Consider the following 18,463-nt stretch of genomic DNA (forward strand, 5'->3'; position numbering starts at 1 on the left):
TGCTTTCCCTCCATAATAAAATGAAATTTATCTTCTAATACATAAAATAAAATACCTTCACAATTTGGTATTATTGTAGGTATTGCTTTTTCTGTTAACTATGTGAAGATACCATTAAGGTTATACGAAGTAACAGCAATTCATCATATTGAAACCTGACTAATAAGACAGAAATCTGAAGTTGCAAATGTACGTTCTAGCTCTGGTGGATTCTTTAATCTCCGTTAACCAGTTTTGATAATATCATCCGTCATGCGTTGTTTTCATGAAAATATAATTAAATTATTATATCAGACACCTTGGTACATCAACAATTGATTCAATCATACGGATTGAAATAAGTGTTTCTCATACAATCATATATCAGATGTATGATTTCCTTTCATTGTAATATTTCTACCTTAATACATATAATTATGTTCCATTAACATGTGCATGTTTTTGTTCATATACTTTAACAAAAAATACTAATAGGAACACAGCGGAAGTACTTTATATTCTTTAAAACAGGTGCAGAATGTTGTTGTTGAATGATAAACCTTTTTTCCACGAAAATTATCGAGTTTGATTGCGTCAGTTGTTACGTCTTACCTGGCGCATAATTAACGATAAAACTCCCTAATACATGAAGAAAATAAGCCTTTCCCTCGAAGTAGGATCGTGTTATTGATCGATTATACAACGTTTGTTTGGACCACTAAGAGGAAGGCATACTGCAGGACAAAGAAGGATAGTGCAAAAGTGGCACAAGCTCTTGTTTCTGGATTTGGTGCTTTAAAGTTACTCGCTTATGTTTTTTGGACCAAAAATTAGTTTTCCCGGAAATGTATCTGAAAATACTTATTCTGTCATTATTTTACTGTTTGAAATGATGATAAAATAAGTGTTTTCAGATGCATTACCGGCAAAACTAATTTTTGGTCCAAATACATGAGCGAGTCACTATAAGACTCAAACTGTATCAACCCTGATATATCCGTTGTATTATTTATTATAAACAGTGTACTATCTCTTAGTTACAATATAGTTTATAATCCACCCGAAACACGAATACGTTTTATTCATACTTATGCAATGTACATCGTCTTCATATACATACATTTTTTCATGTACCATGTCAATGTGTAATTTCAACATGTAATGGTAAATGTTAAATATATATACGGAAGTTCACATAATTAATATATTGGAGGCTGTACTTAACATTTATCTTTCAACAATCAATAAATTATTTCTAATAACAAGATCTTCTTTAATTCACAATGATAGTGTAATTAATGCATTCCTGTCATTTGATCCAATAATTGTATAAACCTTGTACACCGAAGGCTGCATGTAGTGACAACGTTTTAACCGGATCATTGCCAACCTTTAAACGTAACTTATAGATGATGCGCCCATATGTTTAAAATCAAGTACAGCTGAAACAGTTGTCTCTAATCTTGTTCGAAAAGCTGCAGACCTCAAGGGTATTCATTTAAGGTGGAACGCGACTATGAACGAATTTTCGAGTTAATGTCTGAAAATCGGTATTCGAATAGAAGAGGATATGCCCAGTTAGGGACTGTTTTTACATTTTCAATACTCGGAACAGTTTTGAAACTACGACTCTTCAAAATATACCACTGACGTCAATTTTGAGACGTCTGTCATATTTTTGCGTTCCAGCTACAATAACCGATATTTTCATCAATTCTTCGTTTACCGCTATGAAATTTTAACCTGATGTGCGTCTCGTGAAAACGTTCACGCACATATATTTTCTTTCTCTTGTTTTACGTTTTTTATTTTAAATTCGTATATAACGTCATAAATACGTTTTTTCCGGTTTTCATTCCCCCCACCAAAAATAAATAAAAATATATGGTACGTTTATCGGAATGTGTGTATATAATGTACATATATAAAAACAATTATTAGGTAAATCGTTTCTTGAGATATATCTGTTACCAAAAACTATCATTTATCTGCTTACGAATACCTATACAATCAGTATTAGCAACACTGGTATTGTTAAGGCCGAAAACATTGTTATATTGTGACACCAAGGACAGGGAAAAGATAACACAAATCTCACAGTATTTACTACAATTATTATAAGTCTGTATAGTGCATCGATTATATAAGACCTGCTTATATGAGAACAATAATGAGGTGCTGTGTTCGATCCGAAAAAGTCAAATATGCCACCGTTATTCACTCGTAGACACCGTGCTGGTTAAGGTTGAGAACCCTGTTTTCCTTCCTGGCGCGCTCGGCGGCGAAACAGACCACGTGACTAGCAAGTGTGGCGTCTGGCCCGGTCTCTATGGACTGCTCACTGTTGTCCTGTGGTTTGAATTATTCAGTATTTTTAACAAAACAATTCCAAAAATGGGCTTTTCCTAGAGGCTTTTCATTTCAGCCATACGCCATATTCGTAGGTGGAATTGCGCACCGCTTCGTCTAAATCTGTAATGTTTTCTCTCAACACCGTAATCTGTTGCCCAAACTTACTAAGAACGCGTCATAAAGGAACTCGACTCAAACAAAATGTGGTGATCTCAACAAAGGCTTATCAGAACAATACCAAATATGATATTTCATAAAGTCATCAAACGCATTGAATGGTGAAATTGTGCACTTCTTTGTCAAAATTTCTTTTGCTTTACCTGAAAACTTCAATCTGGTGTTGTCATTGTTATTAAAAGAGAGAATATGGCGATCCACACAAGAGCCCGACTGAAATACATTTGGGCGATCCCACCAAAGGAACTCGACTCAAATAAAATATGCTGATCACATCAACGTATCAAATTTAAAGAACAATGTTATAAATACAACCAATTCACAATTTCTGTATAGTTTGTTTAGGCAAGAGAAGTCAATAAACGGCTCTTTTTAGTTTTAATTCTTTTGCTATTTTTTTGTATGACATAATTGAATGAGACGACGTTTCCCTTAGATACGGTCAATTCGATAGGTGTTGAATGACTTTTGCACGATGATTTCGTGATTTTACAATTGAGTTTCCATTCAGCCTTGGAACCCGCGGCCGTGGAGCAGACGTGTTTTTTTTTTTTTGTTTTTTTAAAGGCCATTATTGGCAGATAATATTAAGCTTAAAGTACTAAGGATATTTTCACATGTTTATTAATGATAACCACATAAGACTTTCTTTCTATGTATTTTTATCTTTCCGTCACTTTCCTGAAATCAAGGTCAAGTTGAAAATACAAATATTAAAGTAGGACACGTGCTCATATTATAGATATAAGTTGAAAATACAACGGAATTGCTCTGACGAGATTTCCATACACGAGGTGAGTGGCCTAGGATTTGGATTCTGTGTAAAACATATTATGTATAAAATATCACATAATAAGACATCTTACCTTCATTTTTTATTTATTATTATTATTTTAGACGAGTTTTCCATCATGGGATAAACTAGTTGGCGAAATGCTCGGTCACACATATATTTGAAACATCGCGTGTGAGCACCGGCACACCTGTGCACTTTTGCTAACCATGTATATATAACAGCTGAATAACTGCCGGTTCCAAAAAAAATGTAAATAAAAAATAAACGATACCTGAAGTGCGTTTATCCTATTTATTTTTTGCTAAAATCTTGTGTAACCGGTGTGGACTCGTCTGAGGCGCGTAAGTTTATAGATAGATGTTTCAAAAATAGATATGACCGATATGACAATGTACATGTGTTTTTTAACAAAACAACACCAAAAATGGGCATTTGATGGAGTCCACAGCCATACTCCGCCATATTCGTAGGTGGAATTGCGCACCCCTTCGTCTAAATCTGTAATTCTCTCAACACCGTAATCTGATGCCCGAACAAAAAACGCGTCATAAAGGAAATCGGCTCAAACAAAATGTTGTGATCTCAACAAAGGCTTATCAAAACAATACCAAATATGGTATTCTATAAAGTCATCAGCGTATTGGCTGGTGGAATTGCGCACTCCTTCATCTAAATGATCTGTAATGATTTTTGTATCAACACTCAATTTAATGTTATGCCCTTGTTACTAAAAACGAGAAAACATAGCGATCCACACAGCAACTCGACTCAAAAAGTTTGGTGATCTCACCAAAGGCACTCGATCAAATAAAATGTGGTGATCCCGACAAAGGATTAAATTTAAAGAACAGTGTTACAAAGCAAAATCACAATTTCTGTATTCATGTTGTTAGTTTGGGCCAGAGTAGTCAATAAAGCGGTTCTTTTATTATTTCTTTTGTAGCTATGTGAGTCACAAAGGAAAGAGTAAAAGAACCGCTTTATTTACTACTCTGCCAGGAAGTGGTCTACATTGAACTTTTGTGATCGCCTTTTATCTTTCGTCCTTCTGACATGAAGGACTCATGCAAAAGAGCTGTCTGTGTAATAAGAAGCCTTGTGAAGGAGGTAAGACATGGTTTTAATGCAGTTAAGGTTTGTTTTGTTCAAAATCATTTTGCAATTGCTCGGTAAAATATGAATACATAACCTTTTACAATCTATTTCGAGTTTCATATACTTCTCTTAATACAATTTCAATATTTGAGCCGTTGTTTTTCACTAACCCGTTTATACGTTTAGAAATTAGATCAATCCGGTTTGAACGTTTTTTTTATGTTAGACGAGTTTTTTCTCCACCATGCAAAACACTAGTTGGCGAATTGCCCGATTACATCTATATATGAAACATTCGTGGGTGAGCCAGCACACCTGTACACCTTCTGCTATACATGCTTATATAACAGGTGAATGAATGCCGGTTCCAAAAGAATGTATATAAAAATAAACAAAACTACTAATTTATAAAAAAATTATGTGATCGGTGTGGGCTTGGTCTTTTGTGTTTCTCTTTATAGATAGATGTTTCAAAAATAGATATGACCAAAGTTTTGATGGTTTTTTTTAACAAAACAACACCAAAAATGGGTATTTCATAGAGTCCATGGCCATATTTGTGGGTACAATTGCGCACTTTTCGTCTAAATATGTAAAACTAAATTTCGACACTGTAATCTGTGTGTCTAAATTTACTCAGGACGCGTCATACATGAACTCGACCCACAAAATGTGGTGATCTCAACAACGGTTTATCAAAACAATATCAAATATGGTATATCATAAAGTCATCAGCCGTTTTAGTAGGTAAAAGCGGCACTCCACCTAAATCTGTAATGTTTTCTCTCAACACTTAAATTAAGTTTTGCCCATGACTCAAAACGAGAAAAACGAGAAAAAGGTGATCCACAAAGGAAATCGTCTAAAATAAATTGCGGTGACCCTAAAACGGAGCTCGACTCAAATAAAATGTGGATATCACAACAAAGGGTTAAATTTAATTAACAATTTGATAACGTCACCCACAATTTCTGTATACTGAGTTTGCCAGAGTAGTCAATAAACCGGCTTTCTTTTTCTATATATTTCGCAGCTCACTTGCCCACGAAGTGGTCAACAACTTTTTTTGCTCGGTACAGTTATTGCCTTTGATTTCTCAACAAATGTCATATGTATTATAGTCACTTCTCTAGCCGGCTCATTCGTGCCTTACTTATTTAGAAAAAAATGTCAAACCATCAAATCTATGCCACGATTGTGGACTCTGAAAAGTGGGTTAAAAGTGTTGTCATTGATTTATTAAATAATGCACTATTTATCATTGATATCACTATAACACCTCCATTTATTCATCAGCTCTTATCATATATAAAAAGAATATGTATGACCATAAGATCACCAAGTTTGATTATACATTGTAGGCCAATTCTGACCAACAAATCAAGAGTTATGGCCCTTGACTAATATAAAATCAAAACAAATACTCATTTGGTCTCCGATACTAAATATATTAACATAATATCTTGGCCAATTCGATAATTGGTCAAACCTGACCAGTAGGTAAAACCATTGCCCTTGATTTATAAAAAAATGCAATATTTAACCTTGTTTACACTGAAGCATATTGATCATAAATCATAGTCATATTGGGACGACCACCAAAAGCAACAGAGAAAGATAAACCAATATGTATGTATTTAGATATAAAGCATTTAATGACATTCAATGTTATCATAACATGTTTAAAGAAATATGTATTAGTATACAAGAGGTTGTTCACTTTGGTACTAAAGATGTATTGTTAACAAAACCTACACTATTTTATTATGTTTATATCATGCTTATGCATATGGTATCAAACGGTTCCATGTTGAAACTTGATATTCATATATACAAAAAAGCGTTCAGTTGGTGCCCCCAACGACTTATACCAATATGTTGTTTGTATCGATATGTTTCATCACAATATTTGAATTAGTTGTGAGGGAAATGCATTTTAAAAATATCAAAGGGGAAACATAGTTACTTTTAAATGAAGGAATCTAGGTCACCAAAGTATGGAATTAGAAATATAAATACATGTAATATTATTTACAAAGAACTCGTGTGACCATACCTTCTCGACCAAGATTATGGACCAGTTGGTCTTAGGGTATTGCCCTTGCTTTATCAGAAAATACCATATTTACACCCTTATTTCTTTACACATCCTTAAAATGCATGTATTTAAAATGAATGTGATAATGGTCAGAATTGGACCAGTAGTTATGTACCAGTAGGTTTGTATCATTGATTTATAAGAGGAGTTATTTGCCCTTCATTTTTCAAAAGATGCCATTTTCACTTCGTTTATACTTGAGCACCGTTATTTCCAAGCAAATGCTTACATGATATTTATATAGAATGTTTATAAAAATACAATTTCAGTAAAGCGTGATTGTTGGCCAAATCGGACAATAAGTCTGCTTTGTTTTATAAAAAAATGATATATTATATCAACATTGTAGAACTCTAGCAAGTTCATTTTTAATACCTTATCGTATTTAAACAGAATACAGGTTTCTATTACACAATCGTATATTGATGAACTTCTTTTTAAACAGCTAAATTCAACTGGATTATTTTGTTGTCTTCCACATTTGTTTGGACTTTTTCACCCGTTTTCGTCACTCTCCCGAAATCTAGGTCAAGTTAACAGTAAGATTATAACAGTCGGACTCTAGCCCGAATGATAGATATATCATGTCAATACAACAGAAATGCTCTGGCCATATTTCCATACATCAGGTCAGTGGCCTAGGGCGCTTATTGCCCTCTTGTTTAGATAATTATCTAAATATCATGGCGTAAACCATTTTCTTCATTGTAATTCAAAACAGACCATCAACATCTTTATGTATGTTTAAATGCAATATAAGGCTCTTGAAATTCTTAAACCCTATGAATTTCTGGGGGGCTTCGCCCTCTTTGCACCCCCTCAAGGGCGCTGCCCTTGATCCTCAAGGGCGCTGCCTTTGACCCACAAGGGTGCCTGTCGCGGCCACCTAGACCCCGGCGAAAAAGTGGCGACAGCTTTTCAAAACCCAGAGGGAACCCTGGATAAGTAATTAGTCTGCAAATATGAGTAATTTAAAAATCGTACATGCAGCATGGAGATATTTTCATTGAAAGCAAAATGATTGAAGCGACCCATTGGAATTGTGTTTGGCAATATCGAGACTGTAAACACGTGCTGTACAATATCGATACGATGATAAACACTGCACTGAGGGGAACACCAACTGCACCATCGGATCGCACATGGTTTGGGTGTAACATTTCATTGAAATTGCGTCTCACAAACACGCCCATATCACTTGTAAACACGTGGTGTACAATTACGTATACAAAATGGACTTAACCGATAAACACTTAGCAGTCATCGGACTGCATGGAGGGTTGGTCTAACATTGCAGCGTGAGGTATGTTAAGGAGGGGGCATAACAGCGTTGGTCAATAACAAACATGCACGTAGACATACCGTCGGAGTGGATGTTTAAGGCTCTGAGTCCTAGCTTGGGAATGAATCGGTGAAACGAGGTGACGTATACAGATCCTATCCTTTCCTATCATGCATTTAGCCGAGACTTGCCCAATCGTTGGTCCAGCAACACAATTCAGGTCAGTAATATTTTGTTTCTGGTGCCACGCCTCACCCTTCGGTGAAAGTAAAGTTTCTTTAAAAATCTCTTAACACCGCACGAGGCCTGTTGTAGTTGGATCAGGCGAAAATGCAGCCGATATGAGCGCATGCAGTAGAGGTAATTTTAACTTCGGGATCACCGCAAAAAAAACAAAGTTTGGCTGATTTCATTACTGGCTCAGTGATTTCCATACCAATTTGCTTCAAACTCTTCATGATATTATACTGAACAAGCACATTGCTCTTAAAAATGTAGGCATCATGTACTGCTCAAGTGAAAACTACCACACAGAAAACACATAACCTGGAAGATAATAAATGCATTTGAACGTATGGCTGTCGCTGAAATCACAATTACAGGATAAATAAGTATTTACGCCAAATCATCATGAACTATTACAGTTCATTCAAAGAAATAAGATCTGCTCAAAGGACAAACAAAAGTATGTGAAAAAGGCTGTGAGCAGTCCGAAGCAGTTGAATATACCACCGCTTTTCATTCCGTAGACACCGCGCCGGTAAAGATGAAAACCCTGTTTTCCTTCCTGGCCCGTTGGAGGAAAAACAGACAACGTGACCATCTAGGGAGGTTTCTGGAATATTTTTTTCTAGACGATGCAAAAGAATGTTAAAAGGAATAAGAATTTTAAAAATATCCAGTTAAATGTATTTTATGGTTCGAAATAAAGCTCCATAATACACATACCACTTTATATATTTTTAAATGTTAAAAACAAATTTTGAACAAAATTGAGGTAACTTACCATTTGAACCCAAAGTGCAAGAAATAGAGATATTTTCAGGTTCCAATTTTACACTAGTGCTTGCCACTTAAAATACAACAGGGTCGTCTTTAAATATATGTGGTTAATGCTTCTATTTTAAGAAATATATGTGCATATTCGTAATCAGGAACTGATTTAAGTCAATATGTTTTCAAAAGCTTTCTTATTTCGTGAGTAAATTTCGCTTGATGGAATATAATTAAATTCCTGAAGATTTAACGATGCTGCAATGTTTCATTAAATCAGTTCCAGGCTTCCATGCAGCCTGTTGACAAATGCTTTGGTGCTGTGATAATGAGCCCCGCCGTGACTCTTGAAGGGGCCGCTGATGTTGTCATCCGCTTTCGGTGGGAAGTGAACGTTTTTAACGAACACAACCTCGGATGTATGCCGGTACATCAGAAAAAGTAGTTCGTATTTTTTTTTAATTTTACTATTAATTAAATGTAGTGTTTTAGCTTGTATCTGTAGATCTACGTTTAAATTGATTGCCAGTGAAGTGTTTTATTGCAAACATAATTAAGATTCCCAAGAGTTAAGTCATTAAGTTTAACTGCTAAATTGAACTAACTTCGCGATCTACTTGCAATTTAGTTAAACTGAACCGATTTCTGACATTGTAAACCGTCATAATATATGTAATATATCCGAGGTTGTTTTCGATAAAAATGGCCGAGGAATTCCGAATGGACTGTACGGGGACTCGGATCGGCTACTCTTCAATTGTATTTGTAAGTACACGCATTGACAATATGAATTAAATGGCAATACCCGCTTTACACATGTTTTTGTTTTTGTATAAACATATTTCGTTTTCATTTCGTGTATAACACGCCATATACATAATATCAAACTATAGGATTGGACTGGAAGAAAATAAACAGCTTCTCAAGTCCTTTCTCACGTGTTGTTTTGAAGGAAAATAGCAAGCACATAGTAAATAAGATTCCCAAACACATTCGGAACTCCTCGGCCCTTTTCCATCGAAAACAACCTGGGGTGTATGCCGCTTCATCAGTAGAAGTTGTTCGTAAAATTTTAAATAATATTATTAATTGATTATAGTGCTTTAACGTGTATTTTGTATTACCAAGTTTAAATTAATTGCCAGTTAAGTGTATTATTGCATAAATTAGCTTGCATAAATTAGCAAGTTTGTACCTCAAAACTAAATAATACATGAACATTTCAAACGTTTCGTTCTTCATTTGTCCAATCAACTTTGTATTAACAATTAAGACCCAGAGCATGAACACTGATTGCTAATGTTAAGTTATTAACACCACTGTGTGCAGGGACGGATCCAGGAGTTGACATAAGATGGGGCGTAACTTAAGGACACAACCTTTTGACATTCGTTCCTCCATCAGAACCGAAATTTAGATAATTTAAAATGTTGTGGCAGGTGGTTTCAAGCTTGTCATCTATGAAAATGTTAACAATTTCTAGTCCGTAATGGTGCATTTTGAACGTATTAATATTACTTTTATCCTCCGATCTTCACATAAATAGTAAACTTGGTTGGTTAAAGGGGTAGATGGGGGGATGTGCCCCTACCCCATGCGCAGCTAGCTATTTATACAACATTTGCAATTTATAAAATATTAACAATTCACTTGAAGGCATAATTAAAAGGAATAACTGAATATTTATTTCAAACAAACACTCTTTCCATAACATAAAGGTTTAGACCTACCTATATTTTGCATATAGCATTCAAGTGTTTGGAGGTCGAGAACGACTAAATAAGGTCTTAGTCATGTATATCAATCGATTCCATCTCTTTACTGGCTTATCTAATTTGCTAAATATTAAAATTAGTGATCAAAGTAAATTTCTTCTGTCTTATCATTCTAGTAACTTTGTTCAATCGTAGGTTGACTATTATTAAGTTCCTGAAGATTTAAAGATGCTGAAATGTTTCATTTAATCAGTTCTTGGCTTATATGCAGTGACTTATTTAGTGCCCACTGATGTTGTCATCCTCTTTCGGCAGAAAAGGAGCTAAAAGCTAAACGTTTTTATTATTTTTGAAACGTTTAGGAACAGTAGAATCGGGAGGGCGATTAATATTACAATTAATGTACTGGGACTCGGATCTTGCTCATATTCATTATTGTATTCGATTGATATGTTCGTTTTGATTATATCACCCGTAAAGCGTTGTTTTCATGCAAACATACTAAAATTATTATTTCAAACACCTTTAAACTGGTAAATTTGCTCGCTTTTTTCTAAATAAGTGCTATTATAACAAAACTATTGTACTTTTCTTTTTTCTTCTTTCAAATGTATTTTCGATTGTATTGTTGTATTTGTTCATTCCTGTAATTGTTAAATCACTGCAAATAAAGAGTGTATGGTACTTCAACAAATGATTCAATCATACGGATTGAAATAAGTGTTTCTCTTCATAATTGAAGCCATGATTAAACATTTTGGATTTATTGTCATCAACTATTCTAATATATGGTATATTCTCCATTTAAACTATATTATTCCGAAATCAAATATTGTATAACACCCGTAGCTCATTTAGCTAACAGTGTTGTTCTCTCCATTTACAAACATATGTTTGATTTCCTCATTGTCATATTTCTACCTTACATATAATTGTGTTCCATTAACATGTGAACATTTTTTGTTCATATACTTCAACAAAAATACTAATAGGAACACAGCGGAAGTACTTTATATTCTTTAAAACAGGTGCAGAATGTTGTTGTTAAATGATAAACCTTTTTTCCACGAAAATTATCGACAAGAGTTTGATTGCGTCAGTTGTTACGTCTTACCTGGCGCATAATTAACGATAAAACTCCCTAATACATGAAGAAAATAAGCCTTTCCCTCGAAGTAGGATCGTGTTATTGATCGTTTATACAACGTTTGTTTGGACCACTAAGAGGAAGGCGTACTGCAGGATAAAGAAGGAGAGTGCAATAGTGGCACAAGCTCTTGTTTCTGGATTTGGTGCTTTAAAGTTACTTGCTTATGTTTTTTGGACCAAAAATTAATTTTCCCGGATATGTATCTGAAAATACTTATTCTGTCATTATTTTACTGTCTGAAATGATGATAAAATAAGTGTTTTCAGATGCATTACCGGAAAAACTAATTTTTGGTCCAAAAACATGAGCGAGTCACTATAAGACTCAAACTGTATCAACCCTGATATATCCGTTGTATTATTTATTATAAACAGTGTACTATCTCTTAGTTACAATATAGTTTATAATCCACCCGAAACACGAATACGTTTTATTCATACTTATGCAATGTACATCGTCTTCATAAACATACATTTTTTCATGTACCATGTCAATGTGTAATAACAATATGTAATGGTAAATGTTAAATATATATACGGAAGTTCACATAATTAATATATTGGAGGCTGTACTTAATATTTATCTTTCAACAATAAATAAATTATTTCTAATAACAAGAGCTTCTTTAATTCACAATGATAGTGTTATTAATAAATTCCTGTCATTTGATTCAATAATTGTATAAACCTTGTACACCGAAGGGTGCATGTAGTGACAACGTTTTAACCGGATCATTGCCAACCTTTAAACGTAACTTTTATATGATGTTCCCATATGTTTAAAATCAAGTACCGCTGAAACAGTTGTCTCTAATCTTGTTCGAAAAGCTGCAGACCTCAAGGGTATTCATTTAAGGTGGAACGCGACTATGAACGAATTTTCGAGTTAACGTCTGAAAATTGGTATTCGAATAGAAGAGCATATGCCCAGTTAGGGACTGTTTTTACATTTTCAATACACGGATTAGCTTTGAAACTACGACTCTTCAAAAAATACCACTGACGTCAACTTTGAGACGTCTGTCATATTTTTGCGTTCCAGCTACAATAACCGATATTTTCATCAATTCTTCATTTACCGCTATGAAATTTTAACCTCATGTGCGTCTCGTAAAAACGTTCACGCACATATATTTTCTTTCTCTTGTTTTACGTGTTTTTTTTTATATTTTAAATTCGTCTATAACGTCATAAATACGTTTTTCCCGGTTTTCATTCCCCCACCAAAACAAATAAATAAAAATATATGGTACGTTTATCGGAATGTGTGTTTATAATGTACATATATAAAAACAATTATTAGGTAAATTGTTTCTTGAGATATATCTGCTACCAAAAACTATCATTCATCTGCTTACGAATACCTATGCAATCAGTATTAGCAACACTGGTATTGTTAAGGCCGAAAACATTGTTAGATTGTGACACCAAGGACAGGGAAAATATAAAACAAATCTCACAGTATTTACTACAATTATTATAAGTCTGTGTAGTGCATCCATTATATAAGACCTGCTTATATGAGAACAATAATGAGGTGCGAAAGGCTGTGTCCGATCCGAAAAAAGTCAAATATGCCACCGTTATTCACTCGTAGACACCGTGCTGGTTAAGGTTGAGAACCCTGTTTTCCTTCCTGGCGCGCTCGGCGGCGAAACAGACCACGTGACTAGCGAGTGTGGCGTCTGGCCCGGTCTCTATGGACTGCTCACTGTTGTCCTGTGGTTTGAATTATTTAGTATTTTTATTTTTAGTATTACACAACAATACAAAAGTGGATTTAAAGGACACACTATTCAAAAAAATAATCCAGTTTTATGTATGTTTTGTTCGATATAAAGGGGCCATAAAAGACGTTTTTTCATATAAATGTAAATGGTCAAACATTTGTTTTAACTGAATTTAGCTAAAATAACTTTTGCATTAAATGTTAAACAAGGAATAGGAAGAGTTTCAGGTTCCAACTTGACACTAGTGGTTGGGACTTAAAAATCAAGAGGGGCTTCATTTGGGCATTGTTGTTAATGCTTCTAACTTTAAAGATTTGTGCCTATTTATGAACCAGGAAATGTATGAAGTTATTTCTTTTTCAAAATCATATGGTAAGAAATTATCATAATGCCTTAAGACATTGCTTGTTGGATACTCTGAAACATTTTGGCACACAAATTATTTGTATTGTCAAAACACATTTATATTTTGAATGCTAACGTATTTTGAACAAATATATCCTTCATAAATTTGCCCATATCTTTAGAGGGACTCGCCCATGTTTTGGCACCAACAACAAGTTTTCCCGGTAATGCATATGGAAACACTAATATTAAAATTAGTTTTACAGTTTGAATAAAAGAAAAAGTAAAAAAAAGAATTATTATTTTACGCATTGATACCGAAATTTCAGAAAAAAATACAATTGAATTATAACAAAAAAAGGCAATTTTACAAATAGTCTCTTAAATAGACCAAAAGGTAGAAAGTCCGTGCTTTCTGTACATTTCTTTCAAATTAAACACGATATCCTTCATAGGAACCATTGTTTTCGATATGTATTCATCCTTATTGGTAAATTAAAACAATTGTATTAATTGTGGTACATCTGATTTGGAAGTAAGAGTGCATCTTTAGTGCACATGTCTTCTGTCATATTATTCTATAACCTTTTTCAATCGTAAGCTGACGATGTTTTAGTTCTGGAAATGTTTTAAAGATTCCTAAAATGTTTATTAATCCGTTGTTAGCTTACATGCAGCGTGTCGACAAACGCTTTGATGGTGTGATAATCCGCCCCGCCGTGACCCATCAATGGGCCACTAATGTCGTCCGCCTCCTCCGGTTGGTAGTGAGCTAAAATGATCAACATTTTTGTTATTTTCCCCATGCCTTTGGAACGGATTCGAGAAGGTGGTTAACAGGGCGATACAACTATATAGTGTTGTATGGGTAAGCGGACCGTGCTGCATATAATAAGAAACAGTTCTTGGAGCGAATCTAAATATTTAGGTAAGAGGGGAGGTAACTTAGGGACGCAACCTTTTGACATGCGCCCGTTCAACAGAACCGAAATTTCTAAAACATTTGTTCGGAGGTTCAGGTTTTCCAAGATTTTCTTTAAAAATCAAGTCTGAAATCGTGCATTTGAGCGTATTTTATTACTTTATTTCTCCGATTAAAACATAATAAATAAACTAACAATTGCTTCCCCCTGAATCCGATTGTGATTTCAAATGTATTCATGTGATATGTAAATAAAGCAATATGAATGAAAGGGCAGTGGCCGCTTAACACATGTTTTTTGTTTATTGCAATATATTTTATTTTTAGGGAGCATACAGAGTATACACGTCATATTCAGACTACCAAACTATAGGATCGGGCTGGGAAAAGATAAACAACTTCTAAAAGCCTTTTCACATCTGTTGTTTTGAGGGAAATTAGCAAGCACATAGAACAGGATATGTATTAAGTAAACTGTGAAAACTGATCCCCAAATCAATGCCATTGTACGTCATTGGCCGATTTTACTTGAAATTGCACGATTATATTGCATGGATTCCTACGTAGCACTGCATGACGGAATGAGAAACATCGCAGTTTGCATGTTCCTTGAATCGTAATAATCTAACGTTGTTGTTTTTTTTCAACAAAATGCTAAATAACCTATTAGTGCAGATATGATGATAAACATATTTGAAATTCTAGTCAAGGCGCAATATAAATTACTTAAGCAAGTGTTGAGTATAAATAGCAAATCACACTATGACAACAGCAATAAATATATCTTATAGCGTGAAGAATTTAAAGGGAATCATTCATGTTTTTGGACCAAAAATAGTTTTCCCGGTAGTGCATATGCAAGCACTTTTTTATCATTATTTTACTCTTCGAATTTGCAGAAAAATGTAGATAAAGTATAGAAAAGTATTTTGGTTTATTTGGGTGCGAACACACACCGGTAAAGTCCATAAAATAAGAAAACCGGCGCCTTTGACACTCTTATGATTTGCCGACTTAATTTCGTCATACAAAAAAGTGCATTTTACAAAACATGAGCGAGTCTATTTTAGATAGGTGAAGATTGCCTATATATAACCTTCGCCCGACTACTGACCAATGTGATAAATTTGCTAATGGTTTCGACATTCAGTACATTGAAGATTAATCTCAATTTTCGAGTTAAAAAAAATCTTGATATGTTGACAAGATAGCATGGACGTAGTACAAAAAAGGACAAAGAAAACGTGATAAAAAGGATGACCTGTATGATATTTTACGCCCGAAAAACGCCCATTTCATGGAATTTCAGATGAAGAATTTGTTAACACATCCATGCAATAAGTATCAAATCTAATAAATATACTAACACTTACTCACCCCTGTGCGTTATGTCAGGTACATGTAATATCGACTAAACATTTAAACAGGAATCAAGAGACCACGCCCTGTTACAACCATCTCTTAAAACATAGGTTTATGAATATCTATATGAAGATTATTATTGTATTCCACAAGAAGCTGATCAGATAGTTGGATGCAATAAAAAAAAATGTAATAAAACATTTCAAGTTTTTGGGACATCTTATTTCAGTAAATCAGATACTTTTTTGCCACTGTCGAAATAATTTTGGAAATGGACGGCTTTAAAATGTTCCATATTTGAATCGTAATGAGCATGCGCAACATGCTTGTCAAGATGAGTGGCTTGCCTAAAACGACAGGGGCTGGCATTCCCAGAACTAAATTAGACGTCTATACTCAGTGTGTGTATATCACGTGATAAATTGCGTCATAAATGCTACGTCGGAAGGCAATTTTTTCTTCGAATGAAGACTTTAAACAAAGATAACTTCACTAAATCTTCACTTTTTTTTAAATGAAACATAGCGCAGTCTACGCCGCTTACAGAGCCCCGCCTTTCATCTTTTACCAGAGTTTGTTTGAGAGTTTAGTTTCTTTAAACACTTCGACAAATCTTTTCACAAAACGATTTACGTAGCACTGTCAAAATTTTAATTTGGAATCTGGTTTGTCTAAGTGTTTGATAAAGTTAATCACCTATCAAACTCCGGTAAAAGAACGAAGGCGTGGCTCTTTAAGCGGCTTAGACTGCCCTTTGTTTCATTTAAAATAGTGTAGTAAAAGAAAAGTTATCTTTGTTTTAAGTCTTCATTTAAAGCAAAATGTTGCCTTCCGACGTAGCATATATGACGCATTTTTACACGTGGTATACACACATTGTATACTATAAATTAATGAAGTTATTCGTGGATACAATCATGGCAAGCATAATTAAAATAATCGCCTTATCAATACAGTATATATAAGGAATTACCGCAGAGAGTGGCGGACCGTAGACTAGTGGTAACACACTTAACTGTCAATCCAGGGGTCGCAAGTTCGATTCCCCGCCGCACCTCTTAATACAAATCGTCTTCCGGGAGGGACGTTAAATGGGAGTCCCGTATGGCAGTGCTATACACTGACGCAGGTAAAAGAACCAGGGTAGCTCTAACCAGGGTTACATTCTATCTATGCACTATGCTTCAAAAAACATAAAAAGTCTAACAATCTTATCAGAGCACTCGCCGAATGAGCAAGGCCCGAGGGCGGGTATAAATAAGCTTATACACCACCAAAATGCTGTGAAGGGTCATAATCTATTCGACAAGGCTAACGAACGGCTTGTTCAGAGATTTCGAATACCTCCCCATACTGTTAAATTTAGAAACTTAGAATCAAATCGATTGTTTTATAAAATTACTTACAAGGTTTCTTTGATACAAAATCGTAGACCTTAATGGGCACAACATCACCGTCGTTTACTTCTATCTGTCCCTGAAAAATCAATAAAAATCGATTAAAATATCAATATGTTCTTACATAACGAGTAACAGAACCAAACATACACATTTTTACAATCGTATCCGTCCGCCAAATATCGGCTATTTCCGTATGTACGAAACCTTGAGGCACTCGGAGCCGTTTACGACCTAATCAAGAAGTAAAATATGTTCACTGCCTCGCCATATACCCATTTTGCTATAACTGAAACCCGGGACGCCATACTCCGTACCGTACGCTTGTTTACTCGACTATTTCAAGTGTAATACAAAAGAGTTATGGGCTTTTTAATGGCTAACGTACATGTGTTTTAAGTTCATTGACACTTAAACATTTCTTAACATATTTTGGGTGTAAAAAGTGATTTTATAGCAGAACGGTGTCTGCCGTACATCTGTCGTTCACGAAAAAGTGTGAAATCGGATTCAACTCTTAATTTATTTTTTCCATTTAGGAAATTCATTGATTATCAGAATTGGCCTTTGTTTCGTTATTTCTGTTCATTCTCATTTTATTAAACTATAATGTGTGAAAAGAAACTTTTTAGCCAGTGTGTTAAGTTACTCATATAAATGACTCTAACAAAATAATAATTAATTCAGAAAAAAAACTAACGCTTCTTCCATTTTTTCAGTTAATAAAGGTCTGCCCGCGCCTTTTAATGGCTGCATTATGGAATGACCCCGTCACACCCCAAGTGAGACTTTTACATATTTTATTAAAGACAAAAGAGGAATTTAACCCCCACCGGATGGTATGGTATATCCCCACAACATGTGAATAGTAAACACAACGTTCACACTTCATATGGCAGCGTTATGGAACTACGGAATAAACCGGTGACGTCATTGATACCAAAGTTCCGATGACGTCATACATACCTTTGTACCGTATATCTTCACCTCCCTCGCACAAATTTTGCGCGTGAATGCGACCATTTGAAGCGTTGCGGTAGCGCCACCTTCAAACTGCATGTTTACAACCTG

The 18,463-nt window shown here is 34.7% G+C and overlaps 1 protein-coding gene across 5 annotated transcripts in view; it reads right to left on the bottom strand.

The window, feature by feature from the left end:
• Window positions 1–2,162: 2,162 nt before the first annotated feature.
• The window catches only part of LOC128229188 (putative oxidoreductase YteT), a 28,787-nt gene continuing 12,486 nt past the window's right edge, over window positions 2,163–18,463 (bottom strand). For 2 of the 5 annotated variants that reach the window (XM_052940919.1, XM_052940915.1), the window contains 4 exons: window positions 18,359–18,460; window positions 17,402–17,471; window positions 14,383–14,483; window positions 11,975–13,355 (listed from right to left, as the gene is read on the bottom strand). In XM_052940919.1, the coding sequence (XP_052796879.1) occupies window positions 13,224–13,355; window positions 14,383–14,483; window positions 17,402–17,471; window positions 18,359–18,460 (405 nt within the window). In that variant the 3' untranslated portion in view covers window positions 11,975–13,223. Of the gene's footprint in view, window positions 2,329–11,974; window positions 13,356–14,382; window positions 14,484–17,401; window positions 17,472–18,358; window positions 18,461–18,463 lie in introns of those variants that run through there. The other 3 variants (XM_052940916.1, XM_052940917.1, XM_052940920.1) reach the window with 3 other exon arrangements.

This window comes from Mya arenaria, chromosome 3, assembly GCF_026914265.1.
Source record: "Mya arenaria isolate MELC-2E11 chromosome 3, ASM2691426v1".
In the NCBI taxonomy this organism is placed as follows: Eukaryota; Metazoa; Mollusca; class Bivalvia; order Myida; family Myidae; genus Mya; species Mya arenaria.